The following is a 27503-nucleotide window of genomic DNA, read 5'->3' on the forward strand; positions in this document are numbered from 1 at the left end:
AAGCAGGTTTCTGCCAAAAAAACAATACTTACAGGGTGAGGCAAAAGGTATAGGATAGACATAAGACGTCTGTGGTCAAAACAGAGACTTGCTATAACTAGACTGCGCTTAACGTATCTAAGGTGTTGTCGACACAGTATGCAACACACAATGCACCGCGGGGCAAAAATCGTTGAGATGATTTATGCAATATAATGAAATAAGCTGTTATTTTAGATGTTCCGTTCATTAATCAGTCTCGTGATTAGCTCGAATTAGTGAACAGATAAATTTCTGTTGAGAATAAACCAATAAACTTAGGTTAACTTGTGCGTATCAACATGTAATCTGTCGATAAATTTTTAAATAATATGCTGATTTTCAACGGATAAAAGTTTAAAGGGCTAATGGATCAGAGCCATTCGAAGAGAAAAATTTATTCCCACCATAGTGCATTTGCGGGGAATGAAGCCGATTTTAGAAAGGTACCTACGAAGGTGTTAAACAATAATGCAATACCGAGCGTTTTCGACTTTCCCATTCACTTAAAATAACGTAGAACTATTATTAGACATCTTTACCAGCAAGACAACGGCAATACCTATTTGCCTATTAGGTATAGACGTAACTAAGTTCTTACTGGTACTAAGTATATTTCAGGTTTTGTTACAAGAAAAATAGCTAAGTCTGTTAAATGTTCCATATGTGCAGATGCGATATTCGCATCAGAGAGTCATTCAAAGCTTTTAACTAGAAAAAATCGTGGAGGATTGTTGCACGTATCAAGTGATGCATTAAAAATTTGCCAAATTGCTGAAAATGTGTTCAGGTTTTTCATTCAATCCACACCACACCGCGTTGTAAACAAAATGGTTATCAGCAGTCTAAGAAAAATAAATAACAGCTACAGCCCATTTGGGTTTTTGGATAGGCATATTATATTGAATCAAAATCCGCTAAATAATCATATCTTACTACTTACATCTTTAGTTTTAAGAGTATATTTTCCCATACGTGTTCACCACCAAAATACACATATAAATCAAATTAGGACTAGAGTAAGGCAGTTATATACCAATTTAGTTCAAATAAAATACCAATAAATTCGATTAAAACAGTTAACAGCTATATGTTATCTTTTTTTGCTACTAAAATTTAGAATAAACATGGCTAAAGCAAGCTGCAGAACGTACGTCTGCCCCGCGATGAACAGTTGGTTGCCTATCCTATCTTGACAACAGGCGTTTATAGTAAAATCTACGTTACGCGCAGTCTAGTTATAACAAGTCTCTGGGTCAAAAGAAGACTTTTTTCCTGTATTTATTGCAAAGATGCGTCTGCTTCAGCCAAGAGGTCCCTTGGATTTAGCAGAAGGAAAATTGTTGTAGTCATATAAAGTAAGTTGCCATGTAAAACAGTAGTTTTGTTTATATATGTCGCTGTGAAACGTGTTGTAACTCTAAATTAAAAAATTACTTCTCAAATATTCATAATTATATATCAATCACAAACAGTGCTTACTTCCCGAATAACCTTTGCAGGCAGGTTCTGCGCCAAGGACGTTAAAAATATCAGGACCCTACATTCTCGATCTCTATATGACCTATGAAGTGAAACTCATCCAAACATGTATTTAGGCGCCTGGTGTGAAGGAGGAATGACGTTACCTCATGATATTCTAACTTAACAGTCCTCAGAATTCATCATAAAGCTTAAATAAGAAATCCACTACATATTAAACTATTGTAGAAATGGAATACCTCAATACAAACCAAATAATCTATCAAATTATTCCCTCGTTAGCGCACTATTTTACCTCCGGTTGAAAGATTATTGTGTATCATTTATGCTTTATGCCCGTTTTCTATATTTTTTCTTTATAACCTCTTCAGGAATTCAAATGTCTGTATGTAAGTAATTCTAAAATGTTAAATACGGGCGACAGTGTATATAATTTTTGCTATTGTTTCCACGGGGAATTAAAATCTTTTGTGTTGGCATCAATATTTATTGTTTCAAATATGTCAAATAAAAATTTTGACTTATAGGTTAAATGGCTGTCATTTTGAGTTCCACCTTCAAAAATGTCTAGTCCCGAAAGTAAAATAAATGATTTGCTAGAACGCTTAAAAAATGAAAATTCTAATTCACGATCTCCACAAATACCGACGCTTCAAAATATTCCTGCGAAGGGAGTCTGCAGACGTCCTGGTGGTCCTAATTTAGGCTGTACGTAAAACTACCTTATCAAAACAATTTCATTATAAGCTTTAGTTATTTATAAAAAAGCTGCATTTTTTCCAGTGGGCAACTTATCAAACACTGTAAGACGACCTCAGGATTTAAACTTTGCCACAAAACGTACCGATAATTTAGAGACTGATAGGAAACTCAAAGAAATTATGAAAATTAGTGGTAAACTGAAAATAAAAGGTCGTACCTATATGACTGAGATAAAAGATTTGGAACATATAGAGGAATTAGGAAACGGGACTTGCGGTCACGTTGTAAAAATGCTGCATCTACCTAGCAAAGAAATTATCGCAGTGAAAGTATGTATCTAGTGGCTGGGATTTGTTTTTGTAATGCAAAAATTTTAGCAAATGCGACGATCTGGAAATAGCGAGGAGAATAAAAGAATAATAATGGATATAGAAGTAGTTATAAAGTCTCACGATTGTCCATTTATAGTTCATTGTTTAGGATGCTTTATTACTGATACCGAAGTATGGATATGCATGGAATTAATGGCAACTTGCTTCGATAAACTTCTCAAAAGGTTAAAACAAGCTATTCCTGAAGATGTTATTGGAAAAGTTACTGTTGCTGTAAGTTGTAGGTAAAACTTTGTACGTAATGAATTGCATTACGTGTTACAGACGGTCAAAGCATTGTCGTATTTAAAAGAGACACATGGAGTTATTCATCGCGACGTTAAACCATCTAATATACTTCTAGATGAACGTGGAAATGTTAAACTGTGTGATTTCGGAATTAGTGGGCGTCTCGTAGATTCTATGGCCAAAACCAGAAGTGCTGGTTGTGCTGCGTATATGGCTGTACGTTTGCATGATTTAATATGCATCCTTATTGTACCTACTACTTTCAGCCTGAAAGAATAGAACCAGATCCTAATAATCCCGATTATGATATTCGTGCGGATGTATGGTCATTAGGTATAACATTAGTAGAATTGGCAACTGGAGTGTATCCGTATCAAGACTGTAAGACTGATTTTGAAGTGCTCACGAAAGTAATAGATCAAGATCCCCCCATTTTACCTGAAAATCAAGATTTTAGCCCGGAGTTTCGACAGTTTGTTAGTTTATGGTAAGAATCGTTTGCATGTTAGCCACCACTCCAATTTTTTTGTAACCCATTTGATAATTAAGTAGGTGCCAGTAACAAAAATTGAGTCTTCTACGATTTACTGCACAAATTTATATGGTTTGGGTCCTGTAAAATTTGCAGTTTGTCAAAACTCATTGGTTCTGTGACTTTCTTCTCGCCCTGATCAGATGCTTTAAATACTGTTTTATAAATTCACCATCTAATTAACATTAATTGTATCGTATTGCACAGCAATTATTTGCTCAAGTTTATTTTTTTATTGGGGGGGACAAAAAAGCTCACACTCAAGTCAAATTAATTTTTGTGCCAAACGATCGAAGCACCAATTTTGTCATTGGCATCTGAGTTACAAAATAATTGAAATTATCGGTTGTTCAGTTTGGGAGAGGTGGTAATAATTTCCATTTTAGCCTCACTAAAGATCCAAAGCAGAGGCCTAAATATAATAAACTGCAGAACGAACGATTCATTCGAAATTACGAAACTGCAGATGTTAATGTAGGTAAATGGTTTAAAAAAGCATTGGAGCAAGCCGATCTGTTAACCAATAAGAAGGCGCCGCTGCCTAGGTATGTTGCATGGTTAGTTTCAATTTTTTTGGTTTTTAATTTTTTTATTAAACGTTTACTAAAGGAGAATGTTTTTCATTGTTTATTAATTTTGCTTGATGTTTTTTTTAATATAGCTCACATATAGGGAGTCCAAAATAAGGTTTGCAGGTGTTAATACTCGAGCGGTACTCTTCCACCTCAGCATCCTTACTCCGTTCCTTTAATTCTAATCCGTAACTTTACCCATCCTTGCATTCCCGTTCTCTAGCTGAGAGAACATGTTGATGTTGTATTATAGTGTAACATTTGTAATGCTACTTTCTAATTGCAATTTTACAAATAAATAATGCTGTCCCAGCTTTTGTATGAAGAAAACAACAACTTTAAACTTTAATTTTTCACTGATTAAATTAAAGCAGAAGCGAACACCAGCAGAAAGTGTCACAAATGTGCCTTGCGGCACGCTAAATAAGCTGCAAGTGAGGGTTGGAATAAGTCATGAATTTTATTAAAAAAAGTCAAGAAAGTGTACCTTGTTGAATTAATTCGCACTTTTTTGAATTACTTCTGTATTTTTCTTTTTATTGCAGCTAACGGCATTTCTTCTTCATCTGCGCAGGATCCTGCTCTACTAGTATCTTGTAAAATTGTATTTGCCTCTTCAGGAACATTGTTTCCTATATATATTTTTATGATTTTGTATATAGCTAGCCATAGCTAGCAATGTTTTACCACATGCTTTACATAATACTGTCTTTTTATTTGTTGAATTTTGTTTAAATTGCACTCAAAATATTTACAAATCGGATCTCTTTTTCGTTCACTCATTTCTCACACGTTAATACAATAGCTTAGTGTAGGCTATACAGGGGCGCTGATAAGTTTTGAAACGATTGATTATCGAGGAAAATATACAAGATATTGAAAAAAGTTTTGCGGGTTGCAATGTCTACTAAGCAGTAATCATTTTATTTATACAGTGTTGGTCATAAAGGTGTGGCGCACCAAAATTGTATTTGTTTATTGGAACATCTTGTATTCGATATTTCACTTCTTCTCTCAATTTTAAGCTGAATGGACCCAAATTCTCTCATTTCGGGGTTATTGAGTATTGAAAATAAATGCTGCAATGTTTGGAAACAATCGATAATCCGAATCCGAATATACAAGGTTTCATAAAAAGCTGTGTACAATAATTTTAGGGCTCTTCAATGTCTACTAAGCAGTAATAATTTTAATTATACAGGGTTGATCAAAAATTTTGGTTTTTCAGAAATATCTTCGGAAGTAATCGGAATTTTCTAGTTTTCTTTAAAACATGAGAATAACTCTTTAATAGTGCATCTTTGCTCTAATTTGACCATCATTGTATGTTCTATGGTTTCGGAGATCCCCACGATAGACATCCTAATCTTGGACACAATGTATAATCACCTAAGTGGTATGAAATATACTTTACGGCCTATTCTCAAACCAAATATTTAATAAAAAATGCTCGACGCGTTTGGAGGAATGCGGCCACAAACACTAAGACACAAAATTTATATTTAGGTATTAGATTTTTGTTTTTTTGCTTTTGTATGGATACTTACAGAAGATGAAAACGATACTGCTTATTGTTCCATATCAATTGGTTTGCCTTTATTATTTCCATTTTTTAATATTAGTTTCTTTTCAGGTTTCAGTAACTTAAGAGTTGGGTAAATCTCTTTAGATTATGAATTTTTGCTTCATTTTACCCATTAAGTTGCCCACCGTAAATGAACACTCTTTGCTGTTTTGTTCCAAGTGGCATAGGCTCATCTTTAGGTTACTGTAGGGTAGTCTCATATTATTTTAGGTTGTTTTACTATATAACTGTTGTGGAAAACTATCATTTGGTACCATTTGGATTCAAATTACCAATATACACCTTCAGTAAATCAAGGGCCTCTCCCATAAACTTGTCTTTTTTTTGTTAAACCCCATGCATGCAATTATGTGTTATAATAATAATTAGACACTTTAAACGTTTTTTGCTAGTAGTTAATGAGCACATTAGATGGATAGTGTTAGTTGTATATCTCTGTCATTAGTAAGGTATTTTACAGTAGTCATATAGCAATTGCATTTGTGAGTGTTATTGTCAATTTTCATCTTAAACTGTATCAATTACTGTTTTTGGTTTACTTTGTTCTATTCAAATTTTGAAATTTTAATACAAATGATTAATGTGTTCAAAACCCTGATATAAATGGTAAGTATACTTAACCATAACTGCTTGTTTTATTATTTTAACGTTTACCTATATTAAAAAAAAAAGAGACTAATTAGTTATAGTTTTGATCAGCGTTTGCACTAATTTAATATCTTCTCTTGTAATTTGATGTGCCACTACCTGTTGAGTATAATTGGCAACAGCTCATCATTGATACAAATGTTACCAAGGTAACATTCACTTGAGTGGTAAAAGTATAATAATTGTGCTTTTTGCCAATGACTGAACAGTGTTTCTTTTTAAAATTTTTTTTCTAAGTATAAGATTATCCTATTATTGTAAGATATAACTTATAATTAGAGAAAAAATTTAAAAAAGAAACACTGTCCTAGTCGTTGGCAGTACCTACCATTAGTCTGTAAAAAAAATCAGCTTCATTCATCCAACCGTAACCTAGTTATATCCGTAGAAAGATCGCGAAAAAACTGAACCAAGAATTGTTTTTTTACTGAGTTATCAATTATTTGCGTTTTTTAAAATTTTTTAAGAGTTTTCGTTTGGTGTATAACTTATTTTCTCAAAAAACAACCATTTAAAATTGGTACCGCAAGGAGTACCGCATCAGCTCCTTAAGTCATATGACATGAGGCAGCAGACGGTCGATTTTAGCATACTCGGATAGGCTAAAGTGGAACTCCATCGGTTAAAATTTTGTTCACTCTCGTTCAGTGGATTTCTAGCTAGCTCCCCTACCATTGTGACAGACGTCAAAAACAAATAAAGGAAAAATTAATTTTAATAAAAGCGTTTGGAGGGGTATATTTTTTCCCATTTAACTAACATTGTAACTAATGGATTCAAAGACCCCAATACAGTTTCCCCATGTAAATGGGAGATGGAAAATTTAAAACCGTTACAGCTGCGCAACGGTATAGAGATTTACAACAAGCCACTACAACAGAGAACTATGACTGTTCAAAATGTTGCTGCCAATATACCACTGGTTATCAATGTATCAAAAATAATATTCTACTTCATGGGAAAACTGACATAGGCGTTACATATGATCAGTGCATCAACGTAAAACTATCCGTCGTACGTCAATTACAAGGTTCGATTAGAATAAAAGGCCAAAACTCGTGAAATACTTCTATTCAAACTAAAATACAGGGTTTTTATAGTTATTAATGATACAAGTTCGTTTATGAACGTCATAATGAAACGAGTGTAACGTTAAATTCACGAGGCGTAGCCTAGTGATTTTAGTTCCACAATTTTCATTAATAACGTTCATTAACGAAAGAAAGAAAAGCGTACAAAACCTGTTTGAACATATTCCCCCGCACGCAGTCGGTCGACAATTAAAATGAAAAATTTTTAATTACAGTTTTTTTCTCAATAATCCAAATAATCTGGTCGTTTAAGAGGTGTGTGATACTAGGCAACACTTAACTCACACATAGCTTCTGAACTTCACTGTATTTTAGACGGTAGAAACTTACAACCTTACAGAAAGGTCTCGCTCTACTACAACTGCTTGTTTTTCAACTCGACGAAACTTTTGCCGCCGACAATTTATCGTAAAAAGACGTAACACCTCCTCATCCGTCGCGAAACTAGCAGCCTCGTATTCTTTTTTTCTCCAATGCTTATGGAAACACCACTTCCACCATAAAACAAACTCCTTCAAGAATTTTCAAATAAATCGCCAATCACAACGGAACGCACCAAAACGTCCCCACATTTCCACATGAAAGAACACGTGCGTTATTTAAATTTCGTCTTAACAATAAACCTTCTTATCGCAAACGACCCGATGCAACCTTTTATACAGCACTCGAAATCGACCGGATGTGTAAACACGTTTTTAAACGTTATTGTATTCGATTACCTACTTGACAGTTCTGAAAAATGTATTGGATTACAAGAATAATATTTTAAAACACACTACATAACTCCTCTTATAATTAAATTGTCAAATTGCAAACTAGAGTGATAAGAGAAAATAGAGTTTTTAGCGCATTTTTGCAAATTTATTTGTAAAAAGGTAGCTCTTAATCTCACTTTGGCTGGCTGACTGGCTGGCAGCAAATGTGGGCCCATAAAGAACGCTTGTAGAAAGACGACCAGTATACATGTACCTACCGGGCCGTGTAATTAATAATTTTAGGGACGGGGCTATATGATCTGGGGTCGGCGACATCTGGGCCCCATCCCTGAGCGTGTCGTGTTTTTTCATTTTATCCTTATCTTCTTCTACAGCTTTGGTCCAATTGTTTTCAAATTGGTGTCGTCAGAAAGATCTTATAAACGCGCACAACTCCTGTGTGACGGAATTTTGTTTTTTTTCCGTAGGGGCAAAATACCACCTTTCTCAAGGCGCGCGTTTTCGTGGGGTAGTCGACTTTGGGCGGCCCTAAGTTCTTTATAGCTCGAATCGCGGTTTCTCTTTCTTGTATGAGAGGTGCCCAAAAAATTGAGTACTATTTTGTGGAGCGTTTTTAGCGAAATCCACCAAAACGCGAAATACAGGTGAACGGGACGTTGGAGGTGGGTAATAAAGGGAATGTGGTAGCCTTCGATAAGGTCTTATTGATGGTGGAATCAATACTGGCTAATAGAATACTGATTCTGATCTGTCACACAAAAATGCGCTTGAAGTCCCTTCGATCTCGCACCATTGCGAAAAATTTTTTAAGAATGGCGTCAATTACATTGTATTCAAGGTACAATTTATGTTACCACTTTACCTAAAATTATAAAAAGTTTGCTACCAATGTACGTACCTACTTTAAATTTGTGCTCAGTGGCGTGCTTCAAGAAAAAACCCTGCAATTTCATCATGATAATTATAAGAAAAAAAATGCATACTTCAATGTGAGGAAGTGTAGCATCTACCCAACTATTCCTTCTTGTTGTAAATAGCAGTATTGCATTTATTAAATCGTTTAAAATGTTTTGCAATATTTACATAGGATCGAGAATAATCACGATAATGCTTACGTTTGTTGTATGAAATCGTGAAGCAACGCTAAGTACACCTATTATATGTACAGGGTTGTTCAGCTTGGACACTTTCTTATGGAAACACCTTTTATTTTAAAAAAGAATCCGTCCCGATACACAGTTTTTATACGTGGTGTTGGGTTGTTTATACGACCCCAAATTTCATTTTTTCATAGTCACTAAGTATATATTTTGGAGTTTTTGAACAGTCCGTAAAATTTCGCAAATGTTGATGTATCACTTGTTATACAGGGTGTCCCTAAAAGGTCTGTACAACGCGCTACCAGGGGTTCTTGGTATCAAAATAGGACGATTTAACCCAACTTACCTCTATCTTCGGTAAGGCGCTATCTACCGCCAAAGATTAAAAAAAATAATTGTTATTTTTATTTTATCGGAAAATGGTTTTGCCGATTAAAGGTCGATTCTCACTTTCGTGCGAGGCACGTACTCGGCACAGGCAAGGCATCGACTCGGCAAAATATCTATATTATTGAATCTTATGAATTTTTGGGGTGTAATTCACACTATGCGAGCAACGACTCGGCAAGCTACGGCCTTTGCACGCGGTGTTCTTCTGAAACAATATTTGCCGGGCATGTACCGTGCACGTTCCGACAAGTGTGAATACAATCTGTGCAGGTCACCGACTTTAGTTCAGTTTTCATAGTACAAGAAAGGTTGAAGGGTCAGCAAAGGAACACTTTTTCAGCGGAACAAGATGAGATGCTGATTGAATGTGTCCGTGAGAATGATTTCGGTCATAAAAGATACTTTTTATGCATTTTATATACACAAAAACGTATTTTTATTTTTCTGCAATATGTACTTTCTTGTTCTTCATCATCTAATATTAGACCTATTTTAATTAACGTGGAAGTTTCGAACATTTCCACAGTTGAAACTCACGTAGAAACTGCTTACCTGCGGCAAGCGTGTCGCAGTGTGAATTGAACTCAAAAAACTTTGCCCGTGCCGAGTATGTGCCGTGCCGTTGCCGGGCCGGTTCTTTGCACGAAAGTGAGAATCGGCCTTAAAATGAAATTCGGGATGTGAATGTCTAATGTAAAAAGGGTCTTTGTGATATCATCGTTTTGATTGTAGTTGCTATGTAGGTGGTAAATTACTGACCATCCACATCTGAAGAGGTCTAAAACTATTTTGACGGTTCTGAATTTTTAGACACTGATAGACAGTTTACTTGCAAGAATTTTTTGTCTCTTGATGAATATCGCTATCTGTGATGGTTTACGAAAAAAAAAAATTTAGGCATGATGAATGGCATGCACCATACATGCGATTGTTCCTCAAAAAATCAGAAGATGGCTGTGAAACCTTAGAGTGGCGTAACGTTTGTTTGTTGTTTCTTAAACTTTAACAATTTACGTTTTGCTTGAAGACTTAAAACTTTAAAAAATAACGTACCAATGTTGCAAAGGGTACAGTTTAATTTATTACGCCGTATAATGCTTTGTATGCGTGAAAATGGTGGTCACTTTGAACATTTAGTAGTTTAAATTAATACATTACATTGACTTACTCTGTTGTGTTCGTTTATTCTACGTTACATGCACTACGGTTTCACAGCCTACTTCTTACTTGCACTTATGGTTTTTGAGGAACAATCGCATGTATGGTGCATGCCATTCATTATGCCTAAATTTGTATGAAAAATCTGTATGAAAAATGTAGTTTGTATCAAGAACACCAAAGAGCCTTATAATCATGGATTCTATAAAAAAAAGTGTTCTATGAAAAATCTTAGCAAAATCAATTATCATTAATAATGGGACGATGAGTGATAATAAGAAAGTTATGGGGCATTAAAGAAATTGACTAAATTCAACGGTTAGTGATGGCTGAATTCTGTTTGAGCCAGTAATTTTGTTTTTAAAATTGATCTCCAGACACCTATAGGTTCATTTTTTTTTATCTCTTAAAATAGTGTTTCCATAAGAAAGTGTCCTCTTTGGACCACCTGTACACATGCTTTTCTTCTTTATATTGTTATTTTATGTTTCTGTGGTAGGTCGTTTTGTGGTTGCAGTGCATAAATTTATTTCTTATGAAATTACTCATTTTTAAGCATCTACCATACTAAGTGCTTCAGAAGATGCATCCATATTTTTTTATTGCATTTATCTTAAATATTGCATCATTAGGTTTATAAATGTATTTTTTTGTTGTAGACCTACCGCATCACCACTAATGTCTGTACGACGACCAAATGTTGCACATCAAAGACAATTACCAGAAGGTTATAATTCAGCTCAAGTCAATTTAACTAATGGAAGTTCATATAATGTGCCTCATCTTATCGAAGTAAATAGCACAAATCCTTTTACGTCAATGGAATATCAAATGAAGCAGTCATACCAAATTTCGCCGCCATCTTTACCTCCAGATGGACGGTCGTTGCATCTGTCTCGTTACTCTGCCTTTCACAACACATCTAGCTCAAATATGGGACACCAAAGAGAAGGTTCTTTACCATATACTACACACCAAAGTTTTTCTGACAAACACCTTCTTTATAACCAAAGTGTAAATGCCAACGATAATAGTATTTCAGTACCATCAACCAATGTTAGAGGATTTTCGCCGTTTAGAACCTTTCAAAGTAGTCCTCAGTATAATTCCGTAACAAATAATTTACCAATTGCATCACAACGATATATCGACGGTGACGTTTCGGATTGTGCTTCGCCCCTTCAAATTCGTAAAGTGGGAGGCGAATGCAGAAAGCAGTCTCCGGGCGGGTCACCATTGCCCCTACGAAACCAAATTCAAGGTAGTCAAGAACATATATACGGCAATACGAGTCCTATAGTGTTACAAAGATTTTATCACCAACAAAAACAACAGCAGAAGGCGCAAGAGGCGGAGGAAGCTGCAAAGGACGACCTAGGTATGCTTTTTTTTTTCAAGCTTATTAGTGATTTTGGACGTTATAATAAAGCAATCAACTTGTTTTAATTAAAGATGGCATTGCCCATTTTAAATTTATAATGAAACTGATGGAGGTGTAAGAATGCACCAGCATCTCCATTAGGCATTAGTGTACATTTTGGTAGTTTGAAAATATTGTGGGTGTAATAAAGTGTTAGGTGTGATCACGATACACTTACACCGGTATGCCAGTGCGCATCTGTGACGTCGAGTAGCAAATCTTCAGAGCTGTACATTTGAGATTGCGGGAATTACGTTTTATGATTTAGTTTCTAGGAAATAACAGAGTTTTCTACAATTTAGGTATTGTTGGATATTATGTAGTGAAATACGTGAGGATATACGTATGCAGATATTGGAATACTGGCATTTGCTAATCATAATACTATAAATAGAAGCATTTGTGCTGGAGACTTTAATAATAATAAAGGGCAACTCTTCAATGAGAATTACGTAAATTATTTTCGATGGTAAATGACACAACAACAACAACAACTAACAAAGGATATAATTATACCATGTCCATAGAAAAAGATTTAGTAAACAATATACGTTTAAATGAAATCGTTTCAACATTTGCTTTTGCGTATAATTATACTTAATACCTTTTCGTAAAATCTTTACTTATGGTTAATCAAAGATAAGTATTGTGTTTGTGTTAAATTTTTAAATTATGCATTAGTTAAATTGACTACCATCTATTTAAACCCCCACGAACATTAAAATTCTTGTATTTTCCCTAGTTAGAATACACGTTCGCGCCAGAAATGTGACCCAGCTGACGTCAGTTTTCGTCTCTCGATCTAGCATACCGGTGTGAGTGTATCGTGGGGGTATTGTCTTCATTTTCCATTCTGTATCAATTAGTTACCAATTTGTTCAACAGATTTCTTGGAGTCGTGGGACAACGCAAGGCGTAACGCTTTGTAATATCATCTACTTGTCATAATATATTAAAAAAGGCCCATTAAGCATGTTTGTAAAGCGACTTAAGTTATAAAGTGGCTTTCCCATCTTTTCTGGCCACTTTGTTTATAGTCGCTATAATGTTGCTGTATGCATTTTGGGTTTTTAGGATGCTACCCATTTTCTAGTGTTGGTGACTTTTTTTTTAATTCCATCGCGTTTTGGAATGACATTCATTTAAACCCTAAAGAGGGCGCAGTTAAAAGGACAATGCATCTTCATGCTTGTCACTACCATTTGGAGTTTATTCTCCATCGTTTGGCCTGATTTTTGACTTTGAAGTTTTAGATTTAGGTTGTTATTTTCTTGTTCCATTTTGCTCTCAGGTTTAATTTGTATCCTGACGCCCTAGTCTGAAACGAACCTTAAGCCTTCAACAAATGATTTCCAACAATAGCATTATGCGGGTCACTCTGTAATTGGGCGCATGCCTGTTGAGGGCCCAAAACAAGAGAGGGATAATAATAATAATAATAATAAGTACCGTTAGTAAAAATCACGTTTACGGTTCTCCAATTTTAGGCAAACCAAGATTTGCATCATATATGAAATTGCAACTAAGCGGAGATCGAAGTGGACGCTCGTCAAGACATCAAAGTCCAGAACCCCCACCTCGTTATAATCGAGGGGTTAGTGCTGAAAGTCAAAGTCCCCTAAGTGCTAGACATGGTAATTCTGTGGCCTCTCCCAGTCTCTCTCGCAGGTAATTACAAAAATTCGCACTTTGTTTTGTACTCACAATTAAATTAAGGTACATTTCTCCATCTCCTCCGATTCCACCACCGAGGAGATTATCAGAAAGTTCCTCAGTACCGGGCTCGCCGCAACATTTACGAGCGCGTTTTCACTATACTCCTGAGCCCCAAAGACGTCTGTATCAAAGCAATGATGTTTCATCATAACAGTTGTGTTTTTGTTAAACTTAGAATAAGTACTTAGCCTATTTAACGGTCACCCTTGCGGATTAAGAAAGGAAAGCGTTTGTGTTTATATACTGCATGTTATATAACTTCAGTTGAACAGGTGGAGCATGTTGTCTGCTTGATAATAAACGCAAACCGAATTTATTACTTATAGTTCCTTATATGTACTAATGTCTAATATCTTCTATTGTTTGTGTACCTTGCTTTTGATACAATTAGCCAATGGTATCTCAACACTAATTTTTTAGAATCCTACAATGCGAAAAGCATAGAGCGTATTAGAACAAAATTTAAATTTCTTTCTCTGCAAGATATTGTTTGCAATTCTGAACTTCACACCTAGCTATTATTTATTAACTTAGTACAGTCAGCATTGCATTCAATTTGTAGTGGCAACATGTACATATTCGGTATATAGAGATATTTATAAACTTGGTGAGACTGCTTTTTATGACTTACTTTACCATGATTGGGAGAGTCGTTTAAAGTTTTGCAATTGTGTTCGACTGCGTCTTGCGTAGTACTGATTTCGTTACTAGTCTGAATTCCGTCAGGATGTTGATAGTTGGTCTTAGACCGTGTATTAAGCGTGTAAATTATTTTATTCAATTTTTTCGGCATTTGCTGAGCGAATTTCAATCGATATATACGAGCATTTATGTGCTATTCTTGAATAGATTGTCCGTGCTAGTTTTAAACGCAGCAAAAGCAGCTTTGTGGTAATATTAAAATTGAAGGCCAAATTGAGCTTAGTCATACTTTTATATTTTGTTTTAATCCCTTTTTAAATTTTATGTTAAAGAAACTGCATTTGTTATTTATTGGGTTAGCAAAGTATTTTATATTTTATGATGAAAAATGTATTAGAGATGGGGAACAAATAACATTATCTTGTAGATTTTTCATCATTCGCAGTGAAATCTATTTATCCCAATTTACTCAAGCATGTATTTACTACAAAGTGGAATAATACGGGTCTTATATGTTTTTATCTATGTCTATATTCTCAGTATCCACAAGTTCCCTGTACTTTAATGCCTCCGTTGCATTTTGTTTATTTGGTGGTTTCACAAGCGTTGCATGAAGCATTATATTCTATTGGACTTTATTATTTGATAAATTTTTCATAAACTAAAATTTGTAATTGACCCACCTAACAAAACAAAATGTTACATTAATAAAAAGGTTGAAAGATAAATCTGTTACTATTTACTAAAATGCACAATTTGCACATTCAACCACTTTGTCACCTTAGCGATGTATAAAATTTATTTTTTCATTTCTGTGCATGCTGTCTATTGTGCCTTATATTCCATAAATTTAAATAGTAACAAAGACAGTCTTCAACCTAGAAGGCTATTTTATTAATTTATTATAACTTATTTTAGATAATTGACTGTTTTAATAGTTGTTTTTTGACGTATGATGCTAAAGCAGGAGGTTGTAATTTACATTTTTTTTGTGATTTACTTTATATTGTATCCGCCGACATTTCCATTGATTATTGATGCAGTTTTTCGTATCTAAATTTTAAAAAATATGATAACAGAATTGTTGTTTTTGAAGTGCATTTTAATTTTGTCCAGAGTGCATGTCAAGCAGGGTTGTACTTTCAATTCTTATATTGTACGTATCATAAACAAAAAAATTAATTATTGGATAAACCTTGCTGGGCTGTGTGTAATAATTAAGTTGCCATAATTATGATATTGTGTATATTTGATTCAATTGTAAATATACCTGATCACAATATAATGAATAAATATTTAAACATAAGGAATACAATTTTTCAGCATAAACCAAATCAGTTTTGTATTCACTCGCGTCCTTTACACTTCCTTTGTCCCAAATCAAATGACATCCTTTGCAACTTCTTCATGGCTCCTTCACGCCTTGTCCACCTGCTCTAAAATAATATTCTCTCAATGACCTTACATATTAATTGTCATTCGATATACACGTCCTTTATAATTTATATATTTTTTAATTACGTCTTAACTCCATCAGATTTTCTGTTCTTAGTACCTTCCACTTCACTTCATGTCCATTGTGATCCCTTATTGATTGTACCTACACGTCGGAGTCCTGTTCATTCTTTGCATAATGTTCTGATGTTTCCACCTGCCTTAGTGCCTTACCTTTATGAAGTGCCTTCTTCCTCCATGCTTCTAATTCTTCACGCCAACTTTTTTATAGCGCATACATCATAATTCACATTCAAGTTTTTTGCAGTCTCTCCTTTCTTGCCTCCGTCAAGAGTCGATTACTTCATGCCACTATACTCTTTTAATGCCTATATCCTTCATGCATCGGTGCTATTGTGGTGCGTGCACCCACTAAACCACTTCTTCCTAGTTCGCTCAGGCTCCATGAGATGCCAGACCTTGTTTTGTTAACATTCCTTTCACAGCTCTTTCCTTAACCAAAGATCATACTACACCTGATCTTTGCCTTAACGCTTCCACACGGCCTTCACGTCTATTTTCATGACTCTCACGCATTGATGTCCACATTGACTACATTGTCTCCTGCCTCAACCTGCATTTTATTCACCTTTACACCTACTTCATGGTTCCTCAACGCCTTTTTTAAATCCCTAATCCCAATTTTTTTCCGAGTCTCATTCTCCTACACTGTGTTGATAATGTCTCCTTCATTTCACTTCTGTTCATTTTTTCATGGTCTTCTTATGTATCCGGCTATTTCACTGATCACGTCTCTCTTCAAGACTTATAGATTTTATTTACATCAAGTAAATGGGCGATGTTGAGTTTGAAAGAATATTCAATGCTGTTCTAGCACTTAACCCTTGTTAGATATTTGAAAATTCCTACTTTCGCATTGATTTAGTTTATAAAATTGTAAAAATAGGTAGATAGTGATGGAACAAGTAATGAGTTGTTTTTCTATAGTAACACAAAAACGTTGATTGAATCCGTTTCATTTTGGTCATTATCTACTTTTAACAATAAACTCACGTGTATTGATTAAAGTGTTTTCTACTCTCGAAAGAACCCCAAAAACCCCTGTATCACTTTTTGATCGTATTGCCTTTATTTTAGTTTTTTTTCTCTTCACGTCTGCTTCGGATTTCCTTTGTGACTTCCTTTCACGTTTATTCCGCCGGATTTAATCGCTGGTATTGCTAGCAGCTACTTCATTAATACCGTCAAAAAGTCTTCTCTGGTCGTTAACTCACAAACGCTTGGATGTATACCTCAAGATCAAATTTAATACACCAGGTATCCATGACTTGGGGGAGAAGTGATTAAGTTTTGGGCTTTGTCGATTTAGCCCCGCGCTACTTTCTTACGCTCTTCCTATACACTGCACTGTGCTTGTATTTGCTTTACGCATAATTTAAAAGTTTAGAGCCTTTAAAAAGTAACATAGTCTCACTTTTTTAGACGGTTACGCATAGGTACCATAAAAAATTCGATCTTTCCTTAATATACAGTCGTGAAAACTGTTTTGCAATATCTCTTACCGTTTTCGAATAATAAATTTTTAAAATTACCCCTGCAAATTTAATTTTTGACATAAAAACTTGAATATCGACGAAACCCTTGGAGCAAAGGGTCAACTATGGGGTATCGTTGTACTCCAAATACGTATAGAATCCTAAAATGTTGAAAAAATAGAGAATCCCTATTTAAAATATTGTTGATGGCTACTTCCGGCAGTTGCAGAAGTGGCGCCATCTTGAAAATATTTTAGTTCAATCATCATATGCCAAAGTTTAGTTTCTTTTCAAATGGATGAACACACGTTCTACCCTTTGTGGCATTCTAATGGAAAGTCTCATCTAAATGAATTAGTTTGTACAAACTGTTCTGGACGTGACATATCTACTGGTAAAGTCGAAGCGAATATCTTGAAAGCGAAGTGTCGGAAGAAAGTACTCACAAAGGGCAAGTGAGACGTCTAGACGAGACACATAAATATAGCATGCCTTTATAACCCAACTATTTACTAAGCTATTTCGGTTTAAAAAATGCACAAGATATTTTGTGCATAATTTATGCTTGTTTCAAATGTCTATTTAGAGAATGCCGATACGAGAGCAATTAGCCTGTACTGATTAAGATTCTTTCTGTCTCCAATTTTATGTACCTATAAGAATAATAACAACAGATTTTTATAAAATTAACAATTCCTTTTCTAGTGCTATAAGCTTATAATTAGCGAAGTTTGATCAGGTTCTGTAATTGTTATTTGGTAGGCTCAATGTTGTAAAATTACTTGGTTGAAATTTTATGCAGGAAATTCAAGCATAAGATGAAAAAAATCATCATATTCGTTATGGTAGCAAACTTGAAGTGGACTGTAAGATCTACGAATAAAAGTTCAAAATTCAAATTATTGCGAGAGAAAATGTAGGTACTACAGAGGTGAGCTTTCTTTAAAAATCCGGATCTATTGATTATTATTAGCAGTACTTCTACTGTGCGAGTTCTGGATGGAAACTGCATTATTCTCACAGCCCATGTAGTTTTATGATCAAAAAGTGGTCTCTATCTGCGAGGAAGGCACGTTTGGGTTTCTTTTTTAATTGTTATTAGGATTCCTTCAGGAGATTTGCTCTATATTAGTTTTTAAGAAAAGTGAAAAAGTAAATGAACCTAACAATTAATCAATCTGCATAGTATGTATCTATATTTTTTATTACTGTACAATACACAGTTTATGAATATGATCGATAACAATAACATTCTCAAAGGTAATCAACAAATAACTTACATTTAATTTCACTATAATATTAGCAATATTTACATATCGGAGTTTAATAAATAAAGTGACGAAGTTATCAAAATATTTGGTGGTGATGGCGACGCGTTCTGTACATTTCACTTCTTCAGAGGTAGGTCCCTAATGCTTAGTACCCCAACTTTTTTAGTGCCCGGAGGTCTACATCTTTGTAGTAATCTTCACTATAGTGAAATAGTTATACACGATTAGTGCCATTGTCACAAAATAATGTAAATGTTATAATTTGCATAATGGTGTTTAGTATTTTTAGTCAAAGAATTAACTATCCCAAGTATTGGTATAATTACAATAAATATGTGCATTTAACTTACCAGCCCATATTTAGAAATTATTCACATCGAAATATTAGTGGTTTGTTACTTGCCATTTTTTTAAAATGATTTCAGACATATATGTTCAAGATGAAGAGAAGTACCTATGTATATTAAATATTTGTGCACAAGTTACTTTTACCACTTTTCCCAAATTAGATAATCTGTACAGTATAACACAGAATGTGTGAAGTGAGGAAAAATTATGGGTCATTCTCTATGAGAAGGGGAAGTAGAAAGAATAGAGATAAAAAATAATGTTTTATTAAATATACAAAGTATTTTGTACCGTTTAGCAAGGCAATTTTTTTATATTCACATGGTCTTTAAAATTGCAAACATTTTTTGATCTAATTAAATTATTGGAATAGGAAAAGAGAGTCAATCGGCCAAGCAGATTTCTTAATAAACTAAAATAATAGTTACTAAAAATTAAATACAGTGCATCTGAGTCGTTCCGATGACTCTCTTTGTGAGTTCAACTCTTTAGGTAGGATAAAAATTTAGAATTTAATTATCAGCGGGTTCGGGAGCATTACGCGATGATGGTTGTGCTGGTCTTGGCTTATTCGGTCTAGATGATGACGGTGGCGCATGTGGTCTTGGCGCACTAGCGATTCCTGTACCTGCTAGTAACTCACTTTTGCGGATACTTTTAAGGTCCAAATCTCCGTAGTAGTCCTCGCTGTGAAATCCACGTATATGTTGGTTTGAATTTTGATTTAAAATTTGAGAGGAATTGGTAAATGGGTGGTAGTCAACGAAAAGACTAAGTTACGGTTGGATAGAAGCGTGCAAGGCATGCAGCGTCAGTACGTGATTAAAGAAAATGGTCACTTACCATCCTTGAACTTCCTCCGGATCTTCACAGTTTCCAGTACCGTCGGCGTCTCCAATTTTGAAAACTGTGCCAATTGGACATCCGTACTCGCGCGGTACACCTTCTAAACAGATATAGTACTTCCTACAATCGTCGGGGTGCGCATGACGAGAGAATGTGCCCGAATTTGTGATTTCACCCGGAGCCGGGCAGGCGAATCCTCCTCCAACCTCTAAAATTTACCACTGTAAATGGGTTACGTGGGTCCAAGTTGAGCATACCGTGTTGTTTGCAATCTCCTACTTGATCGGACCATTTGCAAACGCGATCTTCACGATCATACGCTAGACCAGGTGGACATTGGTAACGTGAAGCTTCACCATTCCAACAGCTCCAAAAGACATCGCATTTATTCTCATCCGAAAATATACCATAAAGACGAACACAGTGAGGTGTCGAGATAGCAGGCTCTAAAATTTTAATTACTCCTTTCGCCCATTGTGGGATAGGCGAACGTACCAATTTCTGTTCGATCGCCGCAGTCAACGTTGTGGAGGTAGTCACAATTTTCAGTTAAATATTTAGGATCGGATGTATCAAATGCCAATCCATTTCCGCACGTTTTTAATTCAGCTGCATTATTGTCGCATTTCCAATATTTATCACAGGATTTGTGGTGTGGATAGAACCCGTAGTCATCGGGACATTTGAAGTTTTCTTGTGCAAATACTGAAAAATAAATAAATTAATCTTTGTCTTACGTGACATTACGAAAAAGGCATTGACCACTCCTATACCGAGGCACAAAAAATATATTGTGCCAATAATCATAAATTAACGTACTTGGTAAACCTTGCGGAGTGCTGTTATACTGTTATTTTATATGTCAATTAATTTTTTTCTTTCAAATTGTTCGTCTCTTCGTAAATGTAAAGAAAAAAGCTTTAAAGTATGTAAATAAATTAAAACACAAGAAATGCTGGGTGTGGTAAGTATTTGCATGTTCAGTAGGTGAAAGACCGCGATGTGGGACACTTTTCAAATTCACTTTTAGTTTTAACTTGGCAAGAAAAAAACTTGCTTCCCAACAGATATGAGTTCGGTTTTCGTGGCGCAATCAGGTTCATATTACCGTTTCTCTGCAGTTACCACCAGCAGATTCCACTTTCCATTTTTTTTTTAATTAGGTAGGGAATGGGTTATTTAATCGTTTGTGCGACTTTTGGCAGGTAGACATATGCACTGTTGGGAAGATGAACAGTTCATCTACCTATTCTTAAAACTTATAAATAACTACTTGACCTCTACTTAAAGTTTCAAGCAGTTTAATGCTCCTATTGTAAAAAGGCTGGAGCTGTTGAAATAAATGATTTTGAATGTAGGCACCTAAGACATTTGTCATTATGTGCTTATTGAACACAAAACTGCAGGTTTTGAATTAAAAATTTATTCAAATTAGGTATAGGTGTAACCACATACGACGTGGTGTGTAATGTTAAGGTCAATATTATTTATATTTCAAGGTTGTACTTTTTCAAATTCCCATTTTTTTAAGTGTGGTCTAGTACTTTCTACCAATTACCAGAAGGTTACCATCTATACTTAGCGTAGATACAGAAATGTCCATGAAAAACGTCTTAAAACCTTGAGAATAATTTAAATCGATTCGATCCTAAAAATTTCTCTGTCAATACGAGTGCGAACAAAAACCTTTTTTTTTCTTTGAAATTGTGAAAGTGTCTGGCATTCCGTAAACGTAAATTGAGAGCAAGGAGGTTTTGTAAATCGCAACCGTCATAAACTTTAAAATGCATATGAAGATTCATTTTATTGAAAGGTAATTTGCAATACACGACCAGTACGACACCACTTTCAAATATATGCAATAAAAGTGGGTGGTAATTTTTAACGCAAAATGCCACATTGCATAATTAAGGCCATCGAATGTGAGTATTTTTGAAGCGAAAATATGTGTTATGTAAATTTGTACACGCGGTTGTGGTAATCTTCCACAGAACGCGAAACCAAATTTGATTTTATAAATACATAATGAGAAAATGTAACCACCGTAAATTGATTGCAGAGTAAATAATAACTATAAACGAGTCTCTTATTTCTGTTATTTGATTTGATTACGTCACTTACTTTCACAGTATTGAATGTTGTCTCCACGCACAGTTAGATAAGTAGGAAATATTATATGTGTATTGGTACCTACTACACAATATGAATTGAAAATTAATGTAGAACAATTACTCTAAGTAGGCGTGATAATACATGCTAAAAAAGCTGCATAATTTACCAGCAACATGAAATGAGGGTACACGAACATGATATACTTATGTCGGTAAGATGAGTTATTGTGTAATTGTACCTAATTCTAGGTATTCCTAATGGTTATAACACTAGGTATAATGTTGTAACAAAGTGTATTTTTTATATTAGAGACGGGATGGCCACAAAAATCGAAAGGCCTTCTTAGTGAAATGGTCCAATACTATCTTTAAGTGGTGCCATTCAAAAGAATTTATTCGAAGTCGAATTGCACCATTAAATGTAGCAATTGAATAGTACCTATGTAATTTGTATGAGAAGCTATGAGAGAGGTACCTATACTTTCCTGCAAGAGTCATGTAGACGATTTTATTACCTTTTTTTGTTTTTACAAAAAAATATGAATAAATTGCACAGCATTTTACGTTTTGGACGGTGGATGAACTAAAATCAAAGAAGGCACACTAACGCGTTTGCAAGTTTATATCAAATCAAAATGAAGGATGTACTTAAAGAATCGAGAATTGCATCCCTGGTTACATCCATGGCCGGTATCTAACAATATACCTAACTAGAAAAATTGAATTCTGAGAAGAGTAGAACTGATTTGAGGAACAGAAGAAGACCTGCTGCTGGTATTACTTTCGCGGACCAATTGAGCGATTACATGAATTGATATTCAACCTTTTAATCCATGTGGTAATCGACTTTTTGTGAAATATGCCCGACAAATAGGTTTCCGAAGTCCAGGCATCTAAAAATTTTAATTCCTGTAGGAACAGCAATAACTATTGTAGCTGAAAAGAAATACGCACGAGTGTCAAAGTTAAATTTAATGAAATGTAGTGAAGCAAACGGTTAATGTAAAACGGTAAAAATGTAAAATGAAAGACCGGCTAACTAAGTTTAATAAAATTGAATGAAAGTTTTAGGTTATTACCAAAATAAGAACCTTTAGGAGGTAAACAAGTGTGCTGGTTAGGAATAGGAGGACGATACTACTTTGGGCCCTAATTTGTGGGCGGAAAGACATGGATTGAAATTGAATAGTATAAAATGCTTTTTACCATAATGAAAAGGATCTTTCTTACGAAGCAAAGTAGTAGTTTTTCTCTCCTATATAAGTAAGAAGCATCAATAAACAATCGAAGAAGGGCCGTAGTTAAGACCTCGCTATATGGTTCCTAAATGGATACAATACCTACTCAGCAGAAAAGAAATAAATGAAAAAAAATTTATAGTACCATTGATAAATACAGTACCAACATTTCCGAAATAATTATGTTGTCATCTTCTGGTTTAATATTATTACGTTTAGGACAGGTTTTTAAAGATTATGTTAAAATTATCTTTTAGATAACTTCAAATGCTAATACATTTTATATTTCTATAGAAATTAATTCTCTGATAACTAAGATCAGAAAGACCAGCCCTTAGTGCTAATTATTAAACAAAACTGAGAAGTGTTAGGTAAATGTGAGAGTAATAAACATTATTCAAGTTTTATTTTCTTGTAAAGGCAAAGTTGTGGTGGTACACATACACTGCTAAATGTTTGTGGCTCTCTAAAACACTAAAATTGAGTAATTGAACTTTAGAGTTTAGAGACTTGTTACTCAATTGATATTTTACTACAAGTGTAGGTACGTATCGAGGTACGTACCTAAGTAGAAGACGTATTTTATAAATAATTACACATGTAGTCTTTCAATTTAAATGAGTCGATAATTGCGATATTGGAAATGAACCGTAATAGCTTTCGGTAAGGATTGTTGAATTTTTAGATAATTTTACGTGACTTCCGGTTTTACAGGAAACAAATTCATTTTCTGATACTTTGTTAATTAAATGAGATGTATTCCGTTATTCCGTTTCCAAAATTTATTCTAAATTCATTTAAAATTTGAAGTATGATAGCTTACGTAATTCCAATGTGCATAATAAAATGAGTTTTATAGAATTTATTGAAACGTTAAAATGTTAAATTCACGTCTGTTTTGTTAATATAACAACATTTGTTTCTTTATAGCACTGTTAAATTTTCGATTCATTCCACATCCTACAAAAACTCTTGATCTTACATACAGGGTGGGCCATTACTGCGTGGTAGAAGATTGAAGGTATTTATTCAATGTCAAGGCGGAATGTTGAGGGCCTAAAATATTTGCGACGAAATATCGTTAGCGATCGTTGCCACATTTGATTAAAAAAAACTAGTTCCAATCGAGGTTCCAATTACAAAATTCAAGTTACCATTGGTTAAAATTTTTAAAATTGACGGAGTGATTTGTTTAACACAAAAAGCGTTTAACTTTAGGCGGTTAATATAGTGATTAGTCACACTGCAGAGTCACGGCCTTCTACAGTTTTATTACATCCGCGATATTCAATTTTTACTGCACATCTATAGGTACTTTTTGAAAAAAATGACAAAAGAATCGAAATATGCAATAATATGCAGGGGGTTCTATTAAAAAATGCAACTTTGATATAAATCACCCTGCATTAATTTCAATTTCGTTGAACATAATTTTAGGTTGTAGCCAAATCATAAAAGATCTGTCCTGGTTGCAATAGGATGGGGCGTATTTGCAAAAAAAAACTTAAATTGGTGTGATATATCAAATTTCATCATTTAAAAAACCAAAGTAAAAACATAAACGGTGTAGAGGTGAAAATATGTTAAAGTTATCGAGTTCATTTAATTACCCTTATACAAATTGTCAAAAATGCATTTGCATTAGTTTCCCCCATATAAACAATCAACATATCTGTTGTCGATCGAGTTCACCAAATAATCGCAAAAATCCGATTTTGTTCGATTATTGTGGTAATAAATTTGGTAATCGCTTAAAAATGGAAGATTTGAGAGTTTAAAATACAGGAAATAAGGTTTATCAATTAAGTTTAAGAGAACAAAAAAGTCGATAATGAAAGCAAATAAAAAGTTGTACTCAATTACCGATAAAAATTGTTGCTTTCCTTTGATCTGCGAAAGAGAAAATTGTGCATTTACCAAATAAACGTTATAACCCTCGTTTAATTGTAATGAATGCACATACAAGTACCAGAATGAACGATGGAGTATACTTGACATATATTGAAACAATGGGCTTGTTCTCCATTTGGTTAAAATATAAACGTAAACCCACGTTGTCTGGGTACATTAAAAATTGCACATTAACGTATGTTGTGATCATTTGTAACAATATGAATTTCAGTACATAATTCAGGAAGTATAAACTGCACTCTACAAGGACGATGAGAGTCAGTTTAAAAATTAAGGAATGCTGTTGGCACAAGCCATTAGCACAATGAAATTTCCACATTCTCTACTAAATGCACTTTAAGTATGTAGACATTATAAATTATTTTATGGAAGAAACACGTCTTAAATTGAACAAAAAATGCAAAGCTATTGAGTGTGCCTAGGAAAAATTTTGAATATTTCGCTCAAAAGGCCACTCTCATTTTACTTTAATTGGGAAACGATTTCTCTACTTATAATAAATGGTACACGTATCAATGCTCGAGTAGCAAGATTAATTATATAGGAAACACTAACAAGATGAAATGCACTGGTAAGTATACCACCACAGAGAATACCACGTTAATTGGATCACTATCACATACGGAAATGAAGACTTTTTCGCACGTTTAACTAATTTAGTTTAATTATTATATCTAATCCATTCTAGTAGGTGAAGAAGGCACTGTACATACCAGTAAATATAAGTGCACTTAGCACTAAAAAACACGCTATGCTCTTCATTTTGTACACTAAGAATACCTATAACTGGAGGTCTGCAGGCGGCCTCCTTACTTTATACCTACCGGTGGAAAGCCCCCCGCTTGACAATCATTTAGTTAAGTAGCTTTCCTGAATTCACGCTAACATTGGGAAAGCATTGTATTCTGCATGTATATGTGACTAACCTTTTTCTGCCGCAGCTTAACTTATTAATGATTCGTTATGTCGGCATTTACAATTATGTGATGGAAACGGTCTTATTAGTTGTTACCAGTAGCGTTAGCCTTTCAGTTTCATGAGAAATGCATTCGGGAATTAGGTGCGTTAACCACGTGACATGCCTTCCAGTGTAGGTAATTATTTTGCGTAGGTATGTGCAGGTAATAGAATACGTAATTATCGAGAGTTTTAGTGGATCTTCTTGTTTAATAATGATTCTATTGAAAGTGGTTTTAGGTACCACACAATCAATTAGAGTAGGTACCTACCTATCACAAGGATGCTTGTTAATGCGCCAACTTTTACGTGGTGTGATACAATTTGTACTCAAGTACAAACAAATGTAGAATAAATGAGAGCTTCCAACATTTAAATAACTGGAGCTTCACGCGGATAGAATAAAACATAGTATACTGTATATAAGAAACCTTAATTGCCTTAGTGCGCCTTTATTAATGATTTATTATCAGTGCAAATTTGTACCTAATAGTGATCAATTTTTTGCCTATATTTTTAGTCGTATCCTTTATAACCAAAACATGTCTATTTTGATTTATGATACTATTTTTTAATGGCAGATAATTATAAGGAAAAACAAAATATCCCCTGTGGGTTCGGGGGTATATAGTTGATCAACTCCCGTCTTGCAGATCGTAACGAGACGATCAATGGGTAGGAAAGGTGACTACCTTCCAGGCTATCTTCCTTAATTATGACCTGATACACTTCCAACATCATGTTATCCATTTCTACCAACCCACTGACGAATTCAATACGGACACTACTACAATGATTGAAAGTAACTTATACGGCCGATCTTATAATAGTCATTTAAGCTACAAAGAACGTAACTAGCGCATTAAGCTTCGATTCGGGGAAGTTTATAATATTCCGAATATTATTCCTCCAAGAACACATACATTTGCAGTAGGTAAAATACGTAAAAAATATCAATAGTTATCTCTACAAGCAATAGGTTCAACTTTTTCTGTAGAAAATTATTATATCGAGGAAGATAGCTTTTTCGCTATTTTAAAATGTTTCCCAAAACACTGAAAAGTACGAGGCGTGCTTAAATTTTGATAGATGTATGGTACATATTTCTCAATAAAATTTCGCTACTACGCGGGTCGTACAATTTCCGTTGGTCCAAATCAAAATTGCTTATTAAAGCATTCATAATATCCTTAAAAAACATTTTTATTTTATTATTGTTACTCCAGTAGGCAACTTTATTTTATAAATGTTGCTGTGACGCTATTATAACATTATGGTTGTTTTATAGAAAGCTTTAACAAAACTGTTGTATAATCCTTTTTTATACGATTTGCCGAATTGTTTATAAAATGATTTTATAATGGTTCCAAAAGCTTTTACAAAATTACTAACCAAAATTGAAATGTTTTATAAAGTGGTGCCAATTTTACATTTATAGC

The 27503-nt window shown here is 34.3% G+C and overlaps 2 protein-coding genes across 3 annotated transcripts; one reads left to right on the forward strand and one right to left on the reverse strand.

Annotated features, from left to right (window-relative positions):
* The first annotated feature begins 2020 nt into the window (after positions 1-2020).
* LOC116163149 (dual specificity mitogen-activated protein kinase kinase 7-like) lies at positions 2021-15698 on the forward strand. The gene is made up of 9 exons (XM_031476997.1): positions 2021-2208; positions 2284-2531; positions 2580-2807; positions 2859-3038; positions 3089-3309; positions 3741-3899; positions 11274-11992; positions 13522-13702; positions 13751-15698. Exons 1-9 carry the CDS (start codon positions 2064-2066, stop codon positions 13899-13901), a joined length of 2232 nt encoding a protein of 743 aa, XP_031332857.1. The 5' UTR covers positions 2021-2063; the 3' UTR covers positions 13902-15698.
* Positions 15699-18555: 2857 nt separating this feature from the next.
* Positions 18556-25938, reverse strand: LOC116163469 (protein obstructor-E). 2 transcript variants are annotated; one of them, XM_031477404.1, is made up of 5 exons: positions 25821-25938; positions 20343-20552; positions 20105-20293; positions 19845-20055; positions 18556-18853 (listed from the first exon to the last, which is right to left on the reverse strand). In XM_031477404.1, the coding sequence occupies exons 1-5, from the start codon at positions 25867-25869 to the stop codon at positions 18799-18801; spliced, it is 714 nt and encodes a 237-aa protein (XP_031333264.1). In that variant the 5' UTR covers positions 25870-25938; the 3' UTR covers positions 18556-18798. The 2 variants fall into 2 exon arrangements, with proteins under 2 accessions (XP_031333264.1, XP_031333263.1); XM_031477403.1 differs by lacking the exon at positions 18556-18853 and adding an exon at positions 19252-19688.
* Between the last annotated feature and the right edge of the window lie 1565 nt (positions 25939-27503).

The sequence above is a fragment of the Photinus pyralis genome, unplaced genomic scaffold (genome assembly GCF_008802855.1).
Source record: "Photinus pyralis isolate 1611_PpyrPB1 unplaced genomic scaffold, Ppyr1.3 Ppyr1.4_LG2, whole genome shotgun sequence".
In the NCBI taxonomy this organism is placed as follows: Eukaryota; Metazoa; Arthropoda; class Insecta; order Coleoptera; family Lampyridae; genus Photinus; species Photinus pyralis.